The 19,017-nt window shown below is 43.8% G+C and overlaps 1 protein-coding gene across 4 annotated transcripts in view; it reads right to left on the bottom strand.

Annotated features, from left to right (window-relative positions):
• The window catches only part of LOC118781930 (AP-3 complex subunit beta-2), a 59,031-nt gene that overhangs the window by 24,396 nt on the left and 15,618 nt on the right, over nucleotides 1–19,017 (bottom strand). For all 4 annotated transcript variants that reach the window (XM_036535087.1, XM_036535088.1, XM_036535085.1 and 1 more), the window contains exons 2-5: nucleotides 6,042–6,117; nucleotides 3,949–4,023; nucleotides 3,421–3,516; nucleotides 313–473 (exon numbers count right to left, since the gene is read on the bottom strand). In XM_036535087.1, the coding sequence (XP_036390980.1) occupies nucleotides 313–473; nucleotides 3,421–3,516; nucleotides 3,949–4,023; nucleotides 6,042–6,117 (408 nt within the window). The remainder of the gene's footprint in view (nucleotides 1–312; nucleotides 474–3,420; nucleotides 3,517–3,948; nucleotides 4,024–6,041; nucleotides 6,118–19,017) is intronic.

Genomic DNA, 19,017 nt, shown 5'->3' with positions numbered 1-19,017 from the left:
TGCCGAAGAGGGGCTGGCTACTGTTTCAGACACATTACTTTTAAAATACTTTTGTGTCTGCACGGACACACACAGGCGGATACCCTTGGCAGAAAGTACTGGTCACTAATGACTTCTGGCAGGGGGCTTTATGCAGATGCCTGCAATTTTGGCAATTTATTCACCGTATTAATGCCCTCACATTGCTAGACCTGAAATGGGTAAATTAGCAAATCATTTAGATGGTTTTCATGCACGTTAAAAGTCAGAACGACCTTTGAAATCCCTTCTGTAACGTTTGGGCATTTTCCCATGCCTTGGGGTGGTTGGTACCTGTAGAGTTTGGGAATGGCATGGGCGGCGGTCTTCCGCACATAGGGAGACATATCGGAGGCGGCCTCCTTGATGGCTAGCATCATAATGGGCACAATAATGGTGACCCTGATGCTGGAGAGGACCCGCAGGGCGCTGGCGCGGATCAGCTGGTTTGGATCCTGAAAGAGTCATTACATTACATTACATTACATTACATTCATTTAGCAGACACTCTTATCCGACTCTTAGCGACACTCTTAGCGACTCCTAGTACAAGAGAACAGAAGTGTATCCATTTAAGTTAAAGGAGCAACAGTGTCAGACCAGTCTAACAACACTCCCAGACCAGTGAGTGTGAGCATAACACTAATCAAGCCAATACCACAAGTTAACTTCTACAACCTGACTAGACAAGGGAAGCCAAGTATACTGCCATACATCAGTTGCTAGATCACAAAATCCAAAACACATCACAATGCACATAAAATAAACAGCAAGTAATACAAGTAGCAGGTGTTAGGTGGTGGTGATTGAGGTGGAACTGAGATGCAGTCTGAAGAGTTGAGTTTTCAGTTTGTGTTGGAAGATGGCCAATGACACCGCTGTCCTGACCCCTGTGGGGAGTTCATTCCACCACTGAGGGACCATTACAGACAGGGACTGTGTCTGAGAGGCAGGTGACAGGTGATGCAACCTGTTAGTGGGACTGAAAGCCACAGCCAATCTGTTGAATCTACCATACTCATAAAGGCTACTTATTATTTTTGAAAATTGAGGTAATATTTGAAATCAATCCACCATCCCCATCCCACTTACATCAAGGCACTTACATCAAGTCAGATGCTCAGGATTGATTTTAGATGTGAATATTATATTTGTCGTATATATAAGGAGAATTCATTGCACTCATGTGGTCCTTAGAGAATGGTGTGGGACTCAAGAAATGTCCAACATGCTGAAACAGCGGTACAGCTTGGTTAGCAAAGGGATGATGTGACATTTGTATTCTGAGCCTATTTTTTTGGACCTGCCACACTTTGAATGTTTCATGTGTGAGTAAGCTCACACATGACATCTTCACAGCTCTCGGGTCAGCTGTGAAGATTTTCTCTCAGGGTGAGATGGACAAAGATCAGAACTAGAACCAGAATACGTTACATTCCCATGTGTGTTACTCTTTTGACATGAAAAAAGGACAGAGAAGGACAGAGAAGGATAAAAATCACAACAGTAAGTCATAAAGCTGAAACAATAAAACGCAAAATCTTACGCTTCAGGAGCATTGATGTAAAAATATTAAAATGAACACAAATAAAATTAAAATTAAAAACATAAATAAATAAACCGTGGATGTTGTATTTGCACAATGGCCTTCTAAGTTGTGCATCTCCCTGACAGTCAACCGAATGGCTCATTTAGTGTCCTAATGGCTATTGGTATAGCCCAAGCTGCAGCAGCAGCACAAAGGAAAGCGGTTTTTGCATTTATTTAATAATGATGCATTTCACTACCATCTTGGCATGTGTTTCAGGCTGATGATGAAATCTGCCTCAGTGAGAATTAGTATTGCACTTCAGTGTTATGGTCCCAAAGGCACTACAACTACTTCATGCATTAGGAATTTAAAAGCAAAGTACAGTGAATGCAAGGATATTCTTACTGTAAATTACATGCGTGAATAGTGGCAACAATGGCTTAGCCATACCTGGACTCAACAGCCCATCGTTAAAGGCTTATAAATGATCTCAGACCCCTGTGCTGGGAGTGGGAAGTAAGGGGAAGTGACATTCAGCAGATATGGATTTTAATACAATAAGAGGGATTGCTGTTGACGAAGGTGTGGGGGACAGTTAAGGGGTTGCACCTTGCCATGGGCCGAGGTTGTTGTGCCCCCCCCTCCCACCAAACGGACATCAAGCATATGAATAGAAATAAGGAGGAGGTGGGGTGGGGGATAGATGCCGTAAACAGCTGACACGAGAAGGCAGTGGTGAGTGGGGTTTTTATACTTGAGGACGGGACATGTTTGCTCAAGTGTGGTGTGTAGGGAATGTCTAAAAATTCTCCTCCAGAAATTGCTGTCAGCAGTTGCTTGGACCAAATTGCTTGGAGGAAATTCTGTGTTAGACCCTTTTCTTGTAGAGGTCCACCTGCTCTGTGCCTGTTCCTCAGCTGGTGCTTTCCTCATTGCTACCGTGTGTTTCTGGTAAGCAGCCCAGAGGGATAGTCAGGGCCTGACCCTTGTGTTAGACAGGCAACAGGGGAGCTAAATTTATTTGTTTGCTTGGTCTGTGCTGTGTATGGGCATTTTCGGTTTTTCTTTTTGCTGGCCAATAAATGATCAGTGATTTCCCTGATGGACCATATTTGCTGTGTTCTTCTGCATGTTATCATACATACCACACCTTTTGCTATGGCCTGCCTTTTGTGATGTCATGATATTTGGTGTTGTACACCGTATTTTCATATATATTGCAAATACATCGAAAATTTTACTCTTTGGATCAGGATTTTTACGGTCCCATAGGCACAATGAATGCTCGATGCGTTAAAGGCCTGAGAGAAAAGTGCAGTGAATGTGAGTGGGTCGATGGTGGAACCCAGTGGATTATCAATACAGGGGATGACACTGTGCCTATGAGAAAAGCCTACTATCTCTGATGGGCTATTGATCTTCCTCCAGTGGAAGGAGAGAGGGAGAGAGGGAGAGAGGGAGAGAGAGGGACGGATAACAGACACATCTCTTTTAAGCCTCTCTTGCAGTGCAGGCTGTGACAGCAGGTCAAACAGATGGATGGACGGACAGAGTGAGAAGGAGGCTGGAGATGCTCCTGGCCCTGTGCCTGTGTGGTACAATTAACTGACCGACCACTGCACTATCACTAACCCAGACACCTCCCTGCAGCTATATATAAACTCTGAAATGCCAGGCGATCAAGAGACGGGAGGTGGTGTGTGTGTGTGTGAGGAGGGAGGTGGTGCAGGTGTTTCTCTCAAACTCGCATCACTGTGGCAACAGCCTCATCGACTGGACAGAGGTAAAAAAGTCAAGTTCTCGCGGCGCACGTTTGACGCTGACGACACGCTGGCGGCGGAAAGCGTGGATCACGCAGTCATGTGACTGACCTTTAACCCCCTCTGGAAGGTGGAGATAGAGAGGAGAGCCAGGTCCTGCTGTTCCTCTGCATAGCGCACCAGGTACACGTACACCAGCTTCTTCACCTGGAGGATGACGTAAATACTGTGAGAAATGCCCTGAAGATGTACACACCCTCTAGATTCTTCTCTCTACCTCAGCCTTCAGTCTCTCTTAACATATGAATATGAACGATCTCAATCATGTAGAACACAGATTTGCCACTCTCTTGTCCTTTGGCACTCTGAATTCATTGGATTGAATTGCAATAAATGTACTGCTTTGCAAATGCATGTCTTGAGATAATTTCTTCCACATTTCTTTCATCAGAGAAACTGCTCGGAAAGAAGGACCAGGGAAGTTTGTATGGGGGCCTGTGTGGAAAGAGGGTTAGGGTTGCAGGTTCAGTGTGGTGCTGATGTCATTCCCTGGAGAGAGGTACTTAACTTTCACTAAATGGATTTAAATGGATTTATAATGAAGTTGTTTTATGGAAATGTGTCTGTGTGACAGCTCACCTCAATGTTCTTACAGGCCACATTCTTCACCACAGCTGGGAACAGATCTGATGCATTCTTCCCTCTTGCGATCATCTGAGAAGCATACATGAACAGACACAGCGTGCACACGCTCACACACACACACACACACACACACACACACACACACACACACAGACACACACACACACACACATATACACACACACACACACACACACTCACGCACACACACACACACACACACACACACACACACACACACACACACACACAGACACACACACACACAGACACACACACACACACACATACACACACACACACACACACACACACACACAGTGACAGCTGAGTGTGAGGACAGTTAAAATGTAGTACATACACTGTGTATCTGAGCGTATCACAGCCAAGGAGTAGTGAATACTTAACCGGGTTTTTAACTGAGTAGCTCAGCTAATCATTAGCTCAGAGAGGTGTGGTCACAAGTAAGACTGCACCACAGACTGAATTTATTTAAGACTGACTTTACTTAAGTCTAAAGCACTAGTTTCAGACCAAGACACTCAATTTTAAATGTATTTATGTGAAGATGATTTTTATAATGTCATTGAATTGTTATTGATAAACAGAAAATATGACCATGCAAATTGTGCTGTTGTCTGCTGGGGTGGGTTGTTCGATTTTTCAATTCTGATACCTTGTTGCTGTTTAACAACAAAGCTTCTTCTGGTTCAAAGCAGGAGAAGTGAGAATGTTTTCTTTGTCGATATGGAAGCCTGATTGTTTTCAGCCACCTCAGTGATGGATATTAATATAAATTTTCTCTTTAGTGAAGAAAGTGACTCCAACTCTCAACTCCCTCGGTCTCTGTCTTTCTCGCGAACAAATGGAAAACGGATCAAGCTGGCTGTGTTTTTTTTTTTATCTCTTTGTTATAAATAATTCAGCCCCTGAGCAACCTTCTACAATACGGGAAACTGACACTGTTTATGAATATTTAACACCTGACTGTGCATTCTCCTTCACTTACAGCTGTCTTATTAGATACGACATTGTAGAAATCCTTCTAGCCTTAGCAACAATGCTCCACGGCATAACAATTCACTGCGGGCCCTGTCTTGAAGACGACACCCTCTGCAGAATAAACAGAGGGGTCAGAAGAGAAACACCCCTGTGACCAAGGACACCTTTCATCTCTGCATTACGCAGCCACTGCAGCCAACGCAGACTATCTTCTCAGCCTCATTAAAATGTTTAATTTCATCTATATTTAAAGCAAACCTCCTAAATTATGGATTCAAACCACAAATTTCAAAGGAAATGCTCTAAAAATGTACAGTGCACAAGGGGCTTATTATCATTTTCCACACATAGTGCAGTGTAAGGCAGAATGGATTCCGTTGCTATAACAATTTTCATGGATATTTAAAGAGTGAGAAATTATTTCTGTTTATAAAATTTAAATGGGTAAATAATATTAAATGTGGATGATGTCTTTTTTCCTACTCTCCCACACTAATATACCACGTAGCACCAAGAATAAAATGATATTGCATCTGTTAAACATAAGTCCTCAAAATGTAAAATACAACTCTGTTCCCAAATTTCTGACACAGAAAGCTATGTAATTTTCAAGCATTCACACAAAACACTTGTTTCCATAGACACCTTTGTTTTTGTCCATGTGATCTTTAAAAAATTAGAAGTTTTTTATAACTGATTCTTTAAATTAATTATTTAATTTTTGAATAAGTCAGTTCTATGCATGCTTGAATGAAAACAATTCCGTGCATGCTTAACGGATTTGTTTAAGAGATGCAACCTAGTACCACACTTGAGCCTCTTGTGCCTGTGGTAACAACAACACCATGGTAACCTGTGACTTCGTAATGTGGAATACTTTTGGAATTGATGTAAGGGCTTGCCTTGGGTAACTCCTTCATTTGACCAGCATTGATTTAATCAGAACTTGAAATGCCTGATGGAAAACAGAGTCACAGATAAAGTCTAGAGAAGGATTCATTTTCCAGGTTGTTTCACATGGGACCCTTAATCAAGAGTGCATTTGGAAAGTTTTGTTTGACGGTAGAGATCAGAAACAGACTTACAGCAACAATTCTCTTCATGGCCTCCAGCTTCAGGGAGTCCTTATTACTGTCCAGCATCTCCTTCAAGTCATCATGTCTGGAAGAAAGTAGACAGAGTAACTCTGATATCTTTGGTATGGCATATTGCAATAACATCGAGTCTCACGGCAGTTGGTTGAGTAAGTGCTAATTAAACCTCCCTGAAGCTGCCCACTGTCTCCTTTTCAAAGAACCAGCCGAATCAATATCAGCTGCATTAATATGATCAGCACCCTTCCTCTGCCCTAGCCCCTGAAAATTGTGGGATCTGTTCCCAGCTGACTCATAAGAGTGAGGACTATAAGATAAATGCTTTACAGACAGCAGACACCGGCTCTCCTCTTGATGCTGAGCAGTTTAAAGGATGGATTATGGGTAGTGAACCTATGATATACTGATGTCCTATTGAGCGTGGTGTACCTGTGCATCAAACTTCTTCACATCTCCACAACGCAGGTATGGAGACATAAGCTGAAACAAATCTGGGCGTAGACACAGCTTCCATTACTTAAATGATCACACTGGAGATACGAAACTGTGATATGAGGTCTTGAAGGCTTGCTGCGTGGCAGAACTGGCCTAGCAACCCCACTCACAGCACTGCCTCTCTCAGTATAACAAAAACCTCCCCCCACCAACCTCTCTTTCTTACTCGCGCTGAATGCTAAGGGGTACCCCCCCCCACCACCACCACCACCAGCCTCTCTTTCTGACTCATGCCAAACACTAAGGGGTACCCCCCTCGCCCCGTATCTCTGTCCTAGTACCAGTAAAGAGGCATCTGCAATTCCTCTAATTATCTGCCTGCCCAGAATATGAATACAACTTGCATTCCAGCTTTTATGCAGCTCAAATCCCATTTTGCACAGATGCAGTATTGCCCATGGTTCTGCTTACACAGCCATCCAGAGGAGAGCAGTCACAGATTTGCTCTGCAAAGACCTGGGCATAGTGTGATTTCCACTCTTCAGCTTGATTGCTACATTATGGGGCTCCTTCTCACATCACACTCTTCTTTTCTTTTCCACCTCGCCGATGTTTGCATGTGGTTTTAAACGCCGTAATTACATGTTGCTCGATCAGCCTTAATCAGTTAGATTGAACGTCCCACGTTCCTGAGAGGAAGTCAGGCGCACCGTGCGCCCTAACACCTCAAAAAAAAAAAAAGTGCTTCTGATCTTTGTGATTGGGAGACCTGGGGCCGATACCTTCAAATTGCACTGCTCTGAAAATGCAGCTGTGAACCACGCGAGCAGTAATGATAGGGTGCTGACACGTTTCAACGACGCCTCTTTTCATCTGAGTGAATTAGATGATGCTTGGGGTGTGTTTGACAGCAGGGCTTCTGCTTACTCATCGATTGGCTTAAATGATGCAGGAAGCAGCTACCACATGGAATTCAGCTGAGCATGTTTAATTAACCCTGGAGGACCTTCACACTGTCTATAAATATAATTATGCTACCAAAAGCTGCTTTTGACCACAATATCTGGACACATTCAAAGTATGTGTGATGCCAGTCAGATTTACGCGCATGGTTGCTGTATTTCAAATCCCTGATAAATCTTGACAGAATGACCGCCTTCACTGTTTTGGGCCGGGCAACAAGCTCGTGATGTGGAGTAGCGTCAAGATCAACAGACCCCTTCATTGAAACAAAGGTACCACACAGTACAAAGGCACCACAAAAGACAGGTATATCTCTGTTACTCAGAAGGAGGTCTTTTGACCACACCTTTCTCAAGTATCCCACTCTAGTGTGGTGCAGTGGTAAACAGCAGAGATCATAACCCAGGGGTGCTGTACCACCACCAGTGCAGTGACACTGTACTCTTGAGCAAGGTAATTAACCCAACTTATTCTGGCTTCAATGACCGTGACAACTGTATAAATCGATTATATGTGAGCTGTGTAAGTCATGCTTGAAGTGCCTGCTAAGCAAATGAACAGCGTCTTGTAATGTACCAAACTCTCACCTCACGTGATTGGCTGCCACAGACCAGCAGTACAGCAGGTGCCGTGACAACACTGAACCTTATTCAGCTCGAAATATGAACTGGCCTCACTTATAGTCACAGCAGTACGCCACGTCATTACACTGAGGTGTAACACAGTCAGTCACAAAGAACCAGGGAGAATGTTCTGTTTCGTTCTTTGAAAGCATTGTCTCAGATGTTTTGGAGTGGTTGGAGTATCAGTCAGCAGGGAAACAGGAATGCTCGACCAGTTAATCAGCGCCTCTTCACAGAGTGCAGGCAAACAAACATTCTTATTAAGGGCTAATCAGTTGCGTTGTATTAAAATGCTATCAAATGAGTTTGTTGAAAACCATTTCCTCGGTGAACATTGGAGACATTAACCATTAGTAAAGGAATGACACCAGGAAATAAGATTCTCTGTTTTCATCTGTTTGAAGTACACTGATCAAAGAGCCCTGTCAGAGGGGTTCCCAGGGCTGACAGAGGAAGTAGTTTGCACTTTAATTTTAAGAAATAGAAGATAAAAGCCTTCAAACAGTTTTTCAGCTCTGCGCCTGACCTCTGGAGTCATATGCTGAGCAGCGTGAGGTAAAGACAACGTTTTGTACCGTACAGTAGGAGCAGACACTCTTACACACGGCTTTAAATTGATTTCACACTGACGCGTGGATTGTCCAGTTCACGATTTGTTCTCCATTCCATTCCCCTGATAAAGAGTCTGCTGTCAACTTCTATATATGGCAATATGGTATAACTGACGCTTACCTATCTCATGTTCACAGTAAGATCATTGTGTAAAAACAGTAAGGACACCACAAAAAAAAAAAAAAAACCCCAACGAACTCAGGCAAACAAAAACATGGACAACTTTCATGTCAAACAAAGCATACTTGTTTTCTCTGACATGAAAATGTATATGTTTTTAATTATTTGTTTTGAAATACCACTCTCTCATTGCTGATGCTTAAAATAAGCCAAGTCGCCGAAATAGTAGAAACTAATCTGGGCAAATCTGGGATAAACGAAAACGTCGTACTAAAAAGGTGCTTGCATGGCACCACGCCAGGCGGTACCTTGTGAGGGTTCCCAGACGCGATTACTTGAGCTCAGCTAGCGGCTGCCGACGAGCGCAGCCTGCCTCGCTAACAACGCTGGACCGCATCCACCCTTTCCCGCCTTGGAGAAAAAAAAAAAACACATGCCACGCGGCGTTGCTGTGGAAACGGTCGAGAAAGCGTTTTCTCTGTTTTAAAGCCGGCCGCTGATCAATGCCGTCGGCGGGCCTTTAAGCCAGATACCACTTTTCAGCCGGAAAGTAATAAACGGCGATAGATTAGCACATCTTCCCGCCCCCTGGACAGCGCCACCGGTCTGGTCTGAAAAACGGCGGGCCATTCCGGGGGATTTATCGGCCGCTTCCTATTTTCTGCCGCGGCTGGCGGGGTTCTCTCCCCACACCGTGCCAGCTGAGGAGGTGGCGGTTTTTGATGCAGACGAATAGTGATGGTGTTGGCAGAACCGGTGGCGCGAACAGCGCGAGACCAATTCAAAGTATACAGATAATACAAACCGTTTTTGCCCCGTTGAGTGGTGGCTACTTGGCACAGCGGAGGCAATGACAAATCATTTTCAATGTGCGATGTCCCGGTGCTAACTTCATTTTCGCAAGCAAGAGCCACCAGTAATGTAACAATTCCACAACTGCAGCTGCAACTGTCATTTTGCTAGGTTCTAATTTTACCGCCTCTGTGTGGTCTGTGAAGAGGCCTTTTCAGTCTGTAAGCAGGTTTTTTTTTTTGTCGTATCGCGTTCCGCGATGTTCTGTATTGTGCTTCACACTCCCTGTACAGGACGTCAACAGACTGCAGCTGGGAGCTGTGTGAGTCAGGCTCTTGAGAGTATGCTACTTCAGCTGCTCACCGCTTTCACGGCCATTACTGTTGAAGCGCGTCCTTACAACCGTGCGATGCCGATCTTAACAATATTGTAAAGCTTAACGGTGCTTCAGAATGAGGGAAACGGAGGATCACGCGCTCTGGTACGTCGTTTATGCTTTTCAGTGAGAGACGCATTCAGAGCACGAGTATGACTAATGAAGGGGTTAGCTGTCAACTGCTTTGGCATACCTCAGTCAGAGAGGTGTTCAAAAAGAACAATACAGAGCATATTCGTTTAATTCCAGGTGCTAGGAAAAAAGAGAGAGAGAGAGGAGCAGTCCCCTTAGAGTGTTACAGTTCCCAAAAACGCTTCACTGCAGACACAAGCAGCTGAACACAGCTTTTTGATCTATTGTGAGGTGAAGGACAACCATACAGGGCAAAACGATGTGTTCACAGGGTTTCAAAAGCCTTGGCCTACAGTCAAGTGTGATCCCTTTGTCGGACTCCAAGCCAAACAACAAACCACTATAACCACATGACATGCAACCTTCACACCTTGATTGTATGGAAATTCATATCTACTAAAAAGCATTTTTCGGAGAAACAACACTAAGTACTACTTCTTTCTCAGAGAAGAGTTAATAAAATGTGCACACTGATATTCAAATACAAAGACACCCATCTTAAATGGATCCAGTTAAAATAACACTTATCTGCAGACGGGTATAAAATCCTACATATGGCTGCAGGTTTTGATCCACGTCTCCTTTAATGAAGCCTCAGACGGTTTGCATGCCAGCAAGACCCCCAGAAGGTAGGATCTCTGTTTCTCAGAGCTCATTAAATGCTGAAAAAGGTGACATTTTTCAGCACCTTATGGACAGTGGATTTGTTCATCTTGCCTTCCACAGCCATGTGGCGGGGTGTGACAGCACGTGGTGGAAAGAAAGCCAATGGAAATAGTCTCAAAAAATGAAAGCCCTCAGAAATGGTTCCAAAAACAGGGCTGGAAAATGGGGGGGGGGGGGACATCTATCCCCCCCTCCCCCTGGGGCTCAATCTTCCCTGACATTATACGCACAGATTTAATTTAATAGCGCTGCTTCTCCCAGGCTCCCCAGACCCCCAGAGCTCAGCTCCCCTCTGATTTATCACTGGGGCCCTCAGACCGGGGTATGAACTACAATCTGCAATCCATAACAGATAAATCACGTCCCTGCAGGACGACACACAGAGACCATTAAATCTGCCATTAGGCAAACAATGGGTTCCACTGCTGGAAAGTGGTAGGGCAATGAGGTCTGACTCCACCCTTCTCACATCGCTGCACTCTGTGACCCTAGACTGAGCAGCACCATCAGAAGGTGGATGATTAATTTTATCAGCATTCTTTAACCACAGACACCCCAGTCATCTATGTCAAATGTTAATAATGGGTTGTTGTCCTGCATTAAAGTACACATGCATTTGACATCATCTCAGCAGCATGTAAAGAACCAAACTGCATGACGCTTCTCCAAGGAAAAGACTTCCACTACCAAAATATGCTGAATCCTAAAAGAGATTATAAATAATTGATTATGCGCATATAATGACATCTGTTCTGTGTAGCATGAGATCTGTGTAGATGAGCCTATTGCTGAAGGAAGTTCTGGAGTTGTAGCTTTTTGAGGGAGGTGGAGGACATTTCCTGCAGCAATATTTGCTTCCACATTTGTTCAAAATTAAGTCTAAATTTTACGTTTTCTGTTGTCATTATGTAGAAATGTTATTATGTATTTGTATTTGTGGTAAATGAACAGAATAAGAAAGGGTTGTAACTCTAAAATGTAAAAACGAGTAATAAGGTTTTTTCAGTTCAAGTGAACAAATGTCACAACTGTCTCAGCATTCAACCCTTTATGAATCTGTGCAGTGAAACCAGTGAAACCAGTGAAAGTTCCTTGCAGAAAGGTCTCTCAGTAGAGAAAGTACATTGCTCTACACCCAACACAAACCGTACAGATATATTATTTCAAGTGTACAATCAATATATCAATCAATATATATCAAAGTATAACAATTATTGGTACATCTTAAAAAGACATACACAATTTTATCTGTTAAAACACTGTTAGCACACATTCAAACTAGCACAAGGCAACAAAGGGAAGAATTAATACATATTAATGCATTATTGTATCAAGTTGTACATATATACAATTCAATGTCTACTCTACTAAATTGGGTCTGTGATTTACAGAGCATCAGACATGATTCAAAAGTTTTATAACATCTGCTGTCCAGTATGATTGGGCCTTTCAGTCAAAGTGTCCAAATGTGAAAAATATAGCAGTAATCTGATACATCTCTGAGGACCATTTACCACCTTGTCACAGATGGTATTGTTTTGGCACTGTTGAGATCTGGGCATATTGTACATATTAATATTCATGCTGCTTAAAGCTTCTTTACAAAAACACTTTCTTCATTTGAATTGTAATTACTGTGTTTTATTATTCTGCTGTCTCCTCCATTTGGCAGATTACTGTAATCATCCTGTCCCCTTGGAGGAAAACGCCAAATCAGAGAGACAACATGATGGAAACCAACAGCGACGCGGCTGTCAGAGCCTCCAAACAGACGCAGTTAGGAATGCGATCCTCCCGGCACCCACCCAGCAACGCAGCGGCATGCGCTGACGCCCCTGAGTCGGGCTTTCTGCCCTGCAGGTGAGTGAAGCTGCACTGTGACTGCCGGCGCCGGGCATGCTGGGAGATTCAAACGCTGTGTCACGGTTCGCAACAACCTGTCTGGAAAAGGCCTCCCAGGAGCTGCCTCTCAATTAGATGACATATTACTGTCTAAGCTCAGCGAAGGTAGTCATCTCCGTGAGGGTAGTGGGTTCATAAGTGGCAGCCATTTCAGGGGAGATTTCCATGTAAGGACTATGACTGCGACGCATTTATCTGCTATAAGGCTCAGATGTGCTGCTGGCTGAGAGACGGCTCGGGAGCAAAACTGCTTCGCATTCAGACATCGCCCTGCATCTTGAGTACCTCCTCGCATAAACACCGTTTCCCACAATGGGAGGAAAAAATTAAATAATAAACAGGCTGAACTGCATGAATGGAAAGGAGCAGGCAGCCGGGAGAGCCGTAAATAAAATAGCGGAACAGGACGGAGAGGTGATTTCACCTAATCAGCACTCTGCTCTGCACCGGCGAACGGCTTCTCAGAAACGCCATGCCATGACCGTCATTACGCTTCCTCAGCCCTGGCCCACTGTCTGGTCCCAAAACTGTCCTGCATTGTGTTTCTACAGTAACCAGCACTGTGCAGTGGCACCCCAGTACCCAACCACCCCCCCCCCATCACACACACACACACACACACACACACACACACACACCCAGGTCCTCAGATTGGAGGGGGCTGGATAAGTCAGACTTATACAGCGTTCCACCCATCCTGTCAGACCGGACAGGTGAGGGGCGGGGGGGGGGTTGCATTTTCTCCAGATCTGGTCCCTGCTGCTGAATTGGACTTTCCTAGCAGACATCACTGTATTACTGGAGATAAGCTACAAAGTTAGACTCTATTCTATCCACATCTGACAGGCTTAGGCATATCCATGTGTCAGAGTTTAACAGAAATGTACAATTCTGTTTTTTCAAGTCTGGTGTTACGTCCATTTGGATATTAAATCATAAGTACAGGACAAATGTATGTGCGTCACTATCCTGACGAAGCTGACAAAAAAAAGAACATAGAGCGGGACAAATATTTAGTTGGGATTTTCATAATACCTTCAAAGCCCTTCTGATACAGACAAAACTACAGAAAGCCAAGTTAAACAGACCCAGAGTCCCTAGATCTGTCGTCTTTGTTCAAAAAGCAGTGTGAATTTTTATCTTCCTCATAAATCATCTGAGGGTAACAACTTTCCACCCTCCTGAATGAGGTGAGAACATTGCAAGGTGAGAGCATCTCCTATTTAATCTCACCTCAGGTAACTCTGGTGCGGGAATGTTGCCGCATTCTATACAACGGTGCAGATAAAAGTAAGGGAGGAGTCCTTGCAGCCAGTGTTAGGCGTGAGACGAGTCAGAACCGGATTTGGTCAGTAATACGGTGTGGATTCAGTGCTGCAGAATGCTATTAGCAACAGATTCTTGAGAAACACTGAGCTATGATGACAGGTTTGAGGCTCGGGGGGTGGGGGGAGAGATCAGAGAGCATCACTGACGTGCGGAAACAGTCGTGCCTCCACTGCCGACGACGACTAAAATGGAGGAAAAGAAATTCCCGCTCTGTCTAATATGTGGAGCGGGGCATGTGGCGAATGAGTCGTCTGCTTTGTGGAATGCTATTCCATGATGAAATATGTATAATATTTGCTATATTATCATTGCAGCTCACTTCACCATGATAACTAGGCACTGCTGGATGGTCTACTCATACTCTGTGTGGGGAATTTTAACAACGAAGGAATATAAAAATGATGGCGCCCTGGAGGGTTTTGTCACTTGTCTCCCAATGGCCTGCCATCATGAGTTACTTATGACACTACCTTGACATTTCCAGGTACTCCTGTCAAGGGGTAAAGCTTGAGACAGAGCTCATTGATAGCCAGAGAGGCAAGAAAGAGAAAGAGAGTGAGAGAGAGAGAGCGAGAGAGAGAGATTCGTGAACAAACAGGAAACCTGTGTTAAGAACCAACCCGAAGACCTGAGAAACAAACGGAGTGTAATCAGCGGCCGTTTGCGATTCCTCGTGCTGGGGTTACTTATCCACCTCGGTAAACACCACCTCCTCGCCCCCTCCCCCCCCGCCAACGCTGAAGACAGAGGAGCGTGCCACAAAGGGCTTCACTGTAAACTGTTGCAAGCAATGCAGAGAGGAACACGCTAATTAAAAAATCCCCCAGGAGACTGACACTCCATCATGGCAGGAATTAACTGGCTATCATATCTCGCAACAAATCCAGGTTGCACGGCCGGTTTCCAAGGCAACAAAGAATGCAATAAAGTGAACTGAACACGTCTCCTCTCCCTGGTCGCCTCATAGCACTGCTGTTGTTTTAGCAAGCGGCTCAGAGGGTACGCAAAATGGAGACGGAGCATATCCTGCTCAAGGTTTGAGTGTGCGTGGTGCATGATGAATCTGACACAGTGATATCAATCAACACAGTGTGCAAGGCCTTAGAAGTAAGGTAAGAGCATTAAGGCCTCTAATGTGAGCAGCATACACACAACACACAACATAAAACAAAGTGCAAAGTCGCATCTGCACACAAAGATGTGCAGACACACAAACATACCCACACATGCACAGATGCAGGCCCACATACATACACAACACACACACAAACACACACCTACACACTGGAAAAATGAACAAACAAGTACACACAAGTGTACACACACCAGAGTATACAGACTCTGTTGTACAGTTTGCTCTGAACCGTGTTCCTTGAACTTGCCACAGGGATCTGTCAAATGGAAAATACATCTTTCATGACTGCAACAAAAGAAAAGTGAACAAGACTATAACCAAATAGCTGTTGCTATTTCAACAGTCCTCTTCCAGTCCTACAATATTTGCATTGTCTCATAACAATGTTACCTGCAGAAATTACAAATCAGCCACAATATAGCTTTCTAGAATACACAGAAATGTTTTATGGCATGTAGGTATATAATAAGGAAAACTTGTGAGACCTTTTTTTCAGTTAGGAACAAGAATTTCCCATCATGCAACAGTCAGTCCCTGGGAGTGGTGCATTGATGTGTGGGGGGTGTGGGGGGGTTGGGGGGGGGTATTGTCCCAGTGCTCCTACGCATCAGTGATCCCATCTCCTGTCCTCCTGAAGCGACGTGTCTCACCGCTGTCACGATGGAAAAACAATCAGCTGGCATGCCTGAAAAGAACTGCGGGTGATAAATATCGAAAACCCCTGCCACGGGAGCACACAGCCTCTCGGTGTGTTTTATGGTACGAAAGCCCTCGACTGTGATTGGACCGGGCCCACGCAAGAGCCGGGAGGCATTACACTGCAGAGGAAAGATCTTATCATGATGACTGGTTAGCACCTGTGTCCTTTGCTCCAGACAGGGGGGACAGAGGAGAGAAACACCAAAGCTGGTTTCCATCTTAAAAGAACCACCTGTCTTCAATCTCATCATTCCCTGAAAGGGAATCAATTTGTGCCCCTACACGCAACACAGGGGACAACAGCCTGGCATTTTCACAGAAGGACATGCCTTCAGACATAACCTCAGCAATCGGCTCCCCTCTTTCATTTCTGTCCAGTTCATATCCCATTTAACATCAAATTGGCTCTGATCAGCTATGTTTCTCCTGCAAACATCATTCATCTGATAATCTCAAATTCATTAAATGACTAGCATATTAACTGGATTTCTGTTTTAGCATGTGATGTATTCAAAAATGTTTTTTTTTTCTAATTTTTTTTTATCTTATCTAAATTTTCTTTCTTAATATCTCGTTATATTTATAATCACAGTTTATAGGGGGCTCCGCTAAATGACAGAATTATGATAATAATAATCTTCATCAGGTTTGACATTTTTGTACTTTTTTTACAACTTTTTTTTTACATTTGCAAATGTAGCAAAGAATAATGTTAGTTAATATTTCCCACCCCTTTAATGTAATCTTAAATATTTCATTAAAAAGGCCACTGTAGAGGATTAAACAGAATTTTAAACACAGATGGAGAATCCCAATAAGTCATAAAGTCAAGAAATCTTGGTGCAGTTTACTGTGTGCCAGTGTAGGCAACAGGACAGATACTACATGTGTGAAATGAGAACAGGAAAATAAATAGTAGCACCAGATGCTCATAGTACAACTGTAGACAAAACAAGGTCTAGGTTACATCAACAATGACTAACATGGATTCCTATTAGCATATGGCACGAATAATAACACCAGTACATTAGTTCCTCTTGTACAGTAATTTAAGCAGCTGACACCGTAACAGATCATTTAAGGGACTGCTTGTAGTTTTGTGTGCTGTTCTTTGCATGCTTGCTTTGCAAGTTGCAGGGATCAGCTAGAAACGGACCTGAAAGGCTGTCATGAACAGGAGAACCCCAGTTGAGCAGCACATGTCTACCTCATATTTAGTGTGGCCACCAGATTAACCCTGTTCAGTTTTTTTTTGTTTGCTCAAATTGAAGCCACTCTAAATTAGCCATGAGTTTGTTCACAATTTTCACTGAAACTTAGCATGCTGAGATCATACTTTGGCCTAAGGATGAAAACTGTGGTACTGCTGGGCACTTGCTACCTCCGATAATTGCTGCTGCAACCACCTCTAGGAGCTGTGATTCAATTACTAGCAAAACTGAAATTTTTCACAAAGAGTCACACTGAGTGTTAGGTTTCACGTGCCAAGCTAACGAGAAGCACTTCCGGTGACGATTCAACCATGTAAACGCTCCAGCAGCCGACTGCATCAACATGTTTCTCTTGGACAACCACAACAAGGAAGCAACAGGAGAGCCGTGGAAAACGAAAGACAAACGACGGCAACAAGAAGTGAAAAGTGAACAGGAAGGCAAAGAACACACCTGACGGAAACAGAGTTACTGAGCTGCGGCAAAGGCAGGAGCGTTTATATCATCCATGGTCCATCCTGCAATAATGTACGGCTTGGATATCACTGCATATTACGACCCATTACATTACATTACAGGCATTTAGCAGACACTCTTACCCAGAGCGACTTGCATAGGTTACAATTATCCATTTATACAGATGGATATTTACTCAGGCAATTGTGGGGTTAAGTACCTTGCCAAAGGGTACAGCAGCAGTGCCCCAGCATGGGAATTGAACCAGCAACCTTTGGGATACAAGTCCTTCTCCTTACCATTATGCTACACTGCATATGGCATGCCAGCCGCAACCCTGATTCAGTGTAACAAAGCTGTAGTGCATTTGCACAAATCAAAAGGTACGTCCACAGGATGCACCTGTCATACAGCTTTCAGCTTCTTACAACCTTACAACTTTCAAAAATCGTTCCCTGTATTACTAAAGGCTTATGCTGAGAGCTGGTGGGAAGTTTACGGAGTTTCAGCAAAAAAATTCCATCTACAGCATAAAACGCCCTTCTGCAAATGCATGCACAAATAGACCAACAGGAAAAAACCTTTGCTTCAAAAGGCACCACACAATATATTCTGCACATCTCCTATTTTATTTGCAGCATTTTGTTGCCTGACTCTGATGTCAATATATTTACACATACTTTAGTCAGATGTTACATTACTGGAACAGTGTGACTGAAATCATATGCCTTTGTGGGACCATATCCCCAGAAAAGAAAGGAACTCCAGTAGGCTCCCACTACACATAATCCTTTAGGCTGAGAGCATGCGTTGTTGACACAGAGGATGGCAAATGTAGCCAGCCGGTAATTCTTACAGATGACAGATCTGGTGATAGCTGCCCTCTAATTCTACTCAGGAGCCAAAGCAAATTTTAGCAGTGATTAAGCTTAAAGGTTCCCAGACCTCATTACACCCAGCTGAACGAGTAGAGGATTATAGAATTCAGCTGAGCAATGTCACCACACTTGTAGAATTCTGCCCTGAGCACGTTTTTTTTTTCCTCTCAAGGAGCAATCACACCCATTGATGATCGCAACCTTTGATAAAAAGGAATCGCAGCTCAGTCTGGCACAGAGGTGTCCCAGCGCTACAGCGAAAATCTCTTCTCACTGAAAATTTGACTGTCGCCTCTGTTACCCACCCAGCGCAAAAAAAATCTTCAAGGCTCATGAAAAAAACATGCGCTGTTGAGCAGTAAAATCAGTATGATTTAGGCCTACAAGAAATCCAATTTCCAAAGAAGTCACTAATATTCAATTGCAAAGCTCCCTCTTGATGGAGGTCTTTGGGTTCTGGGAAGTTTACGGCCTTTACGCAAGAGGGAGCCCAGCATCAATACCAACGTTACGCTTGCTGTGTTTCAGTCCTGTCATGAGTTATATGGCCTCCTTCGTCCACATATTACCACGCGTGATTAAATAAACTCAACGATGGTACACTATGGCCCGACAAACCGCAATCTGAAGTTGGAATT

The sequence above is a fragment of the Megalops cyprinoides genome, chromosome 8, assembly GCF_013368585.1.
Source record: "Megalops cyprinoides isolate fMegCyp1 chromosome 8, fMegCyp1.pri, whole genome shotgun sequence".
In the NCBI taxonomy this organism is placed as follows: domain Eukaryota; kingdom Metazoa; phylum Chordata; class Actinopteri; order Elopiformes; family Megalopidae; genus Megalops; species Megalops cyprinoides.
The sequence above is the reverse complement of the archived record's forward strand: the minus strand, read 5'-3'. Positions and strand labels throughout refer to the sequence as shown.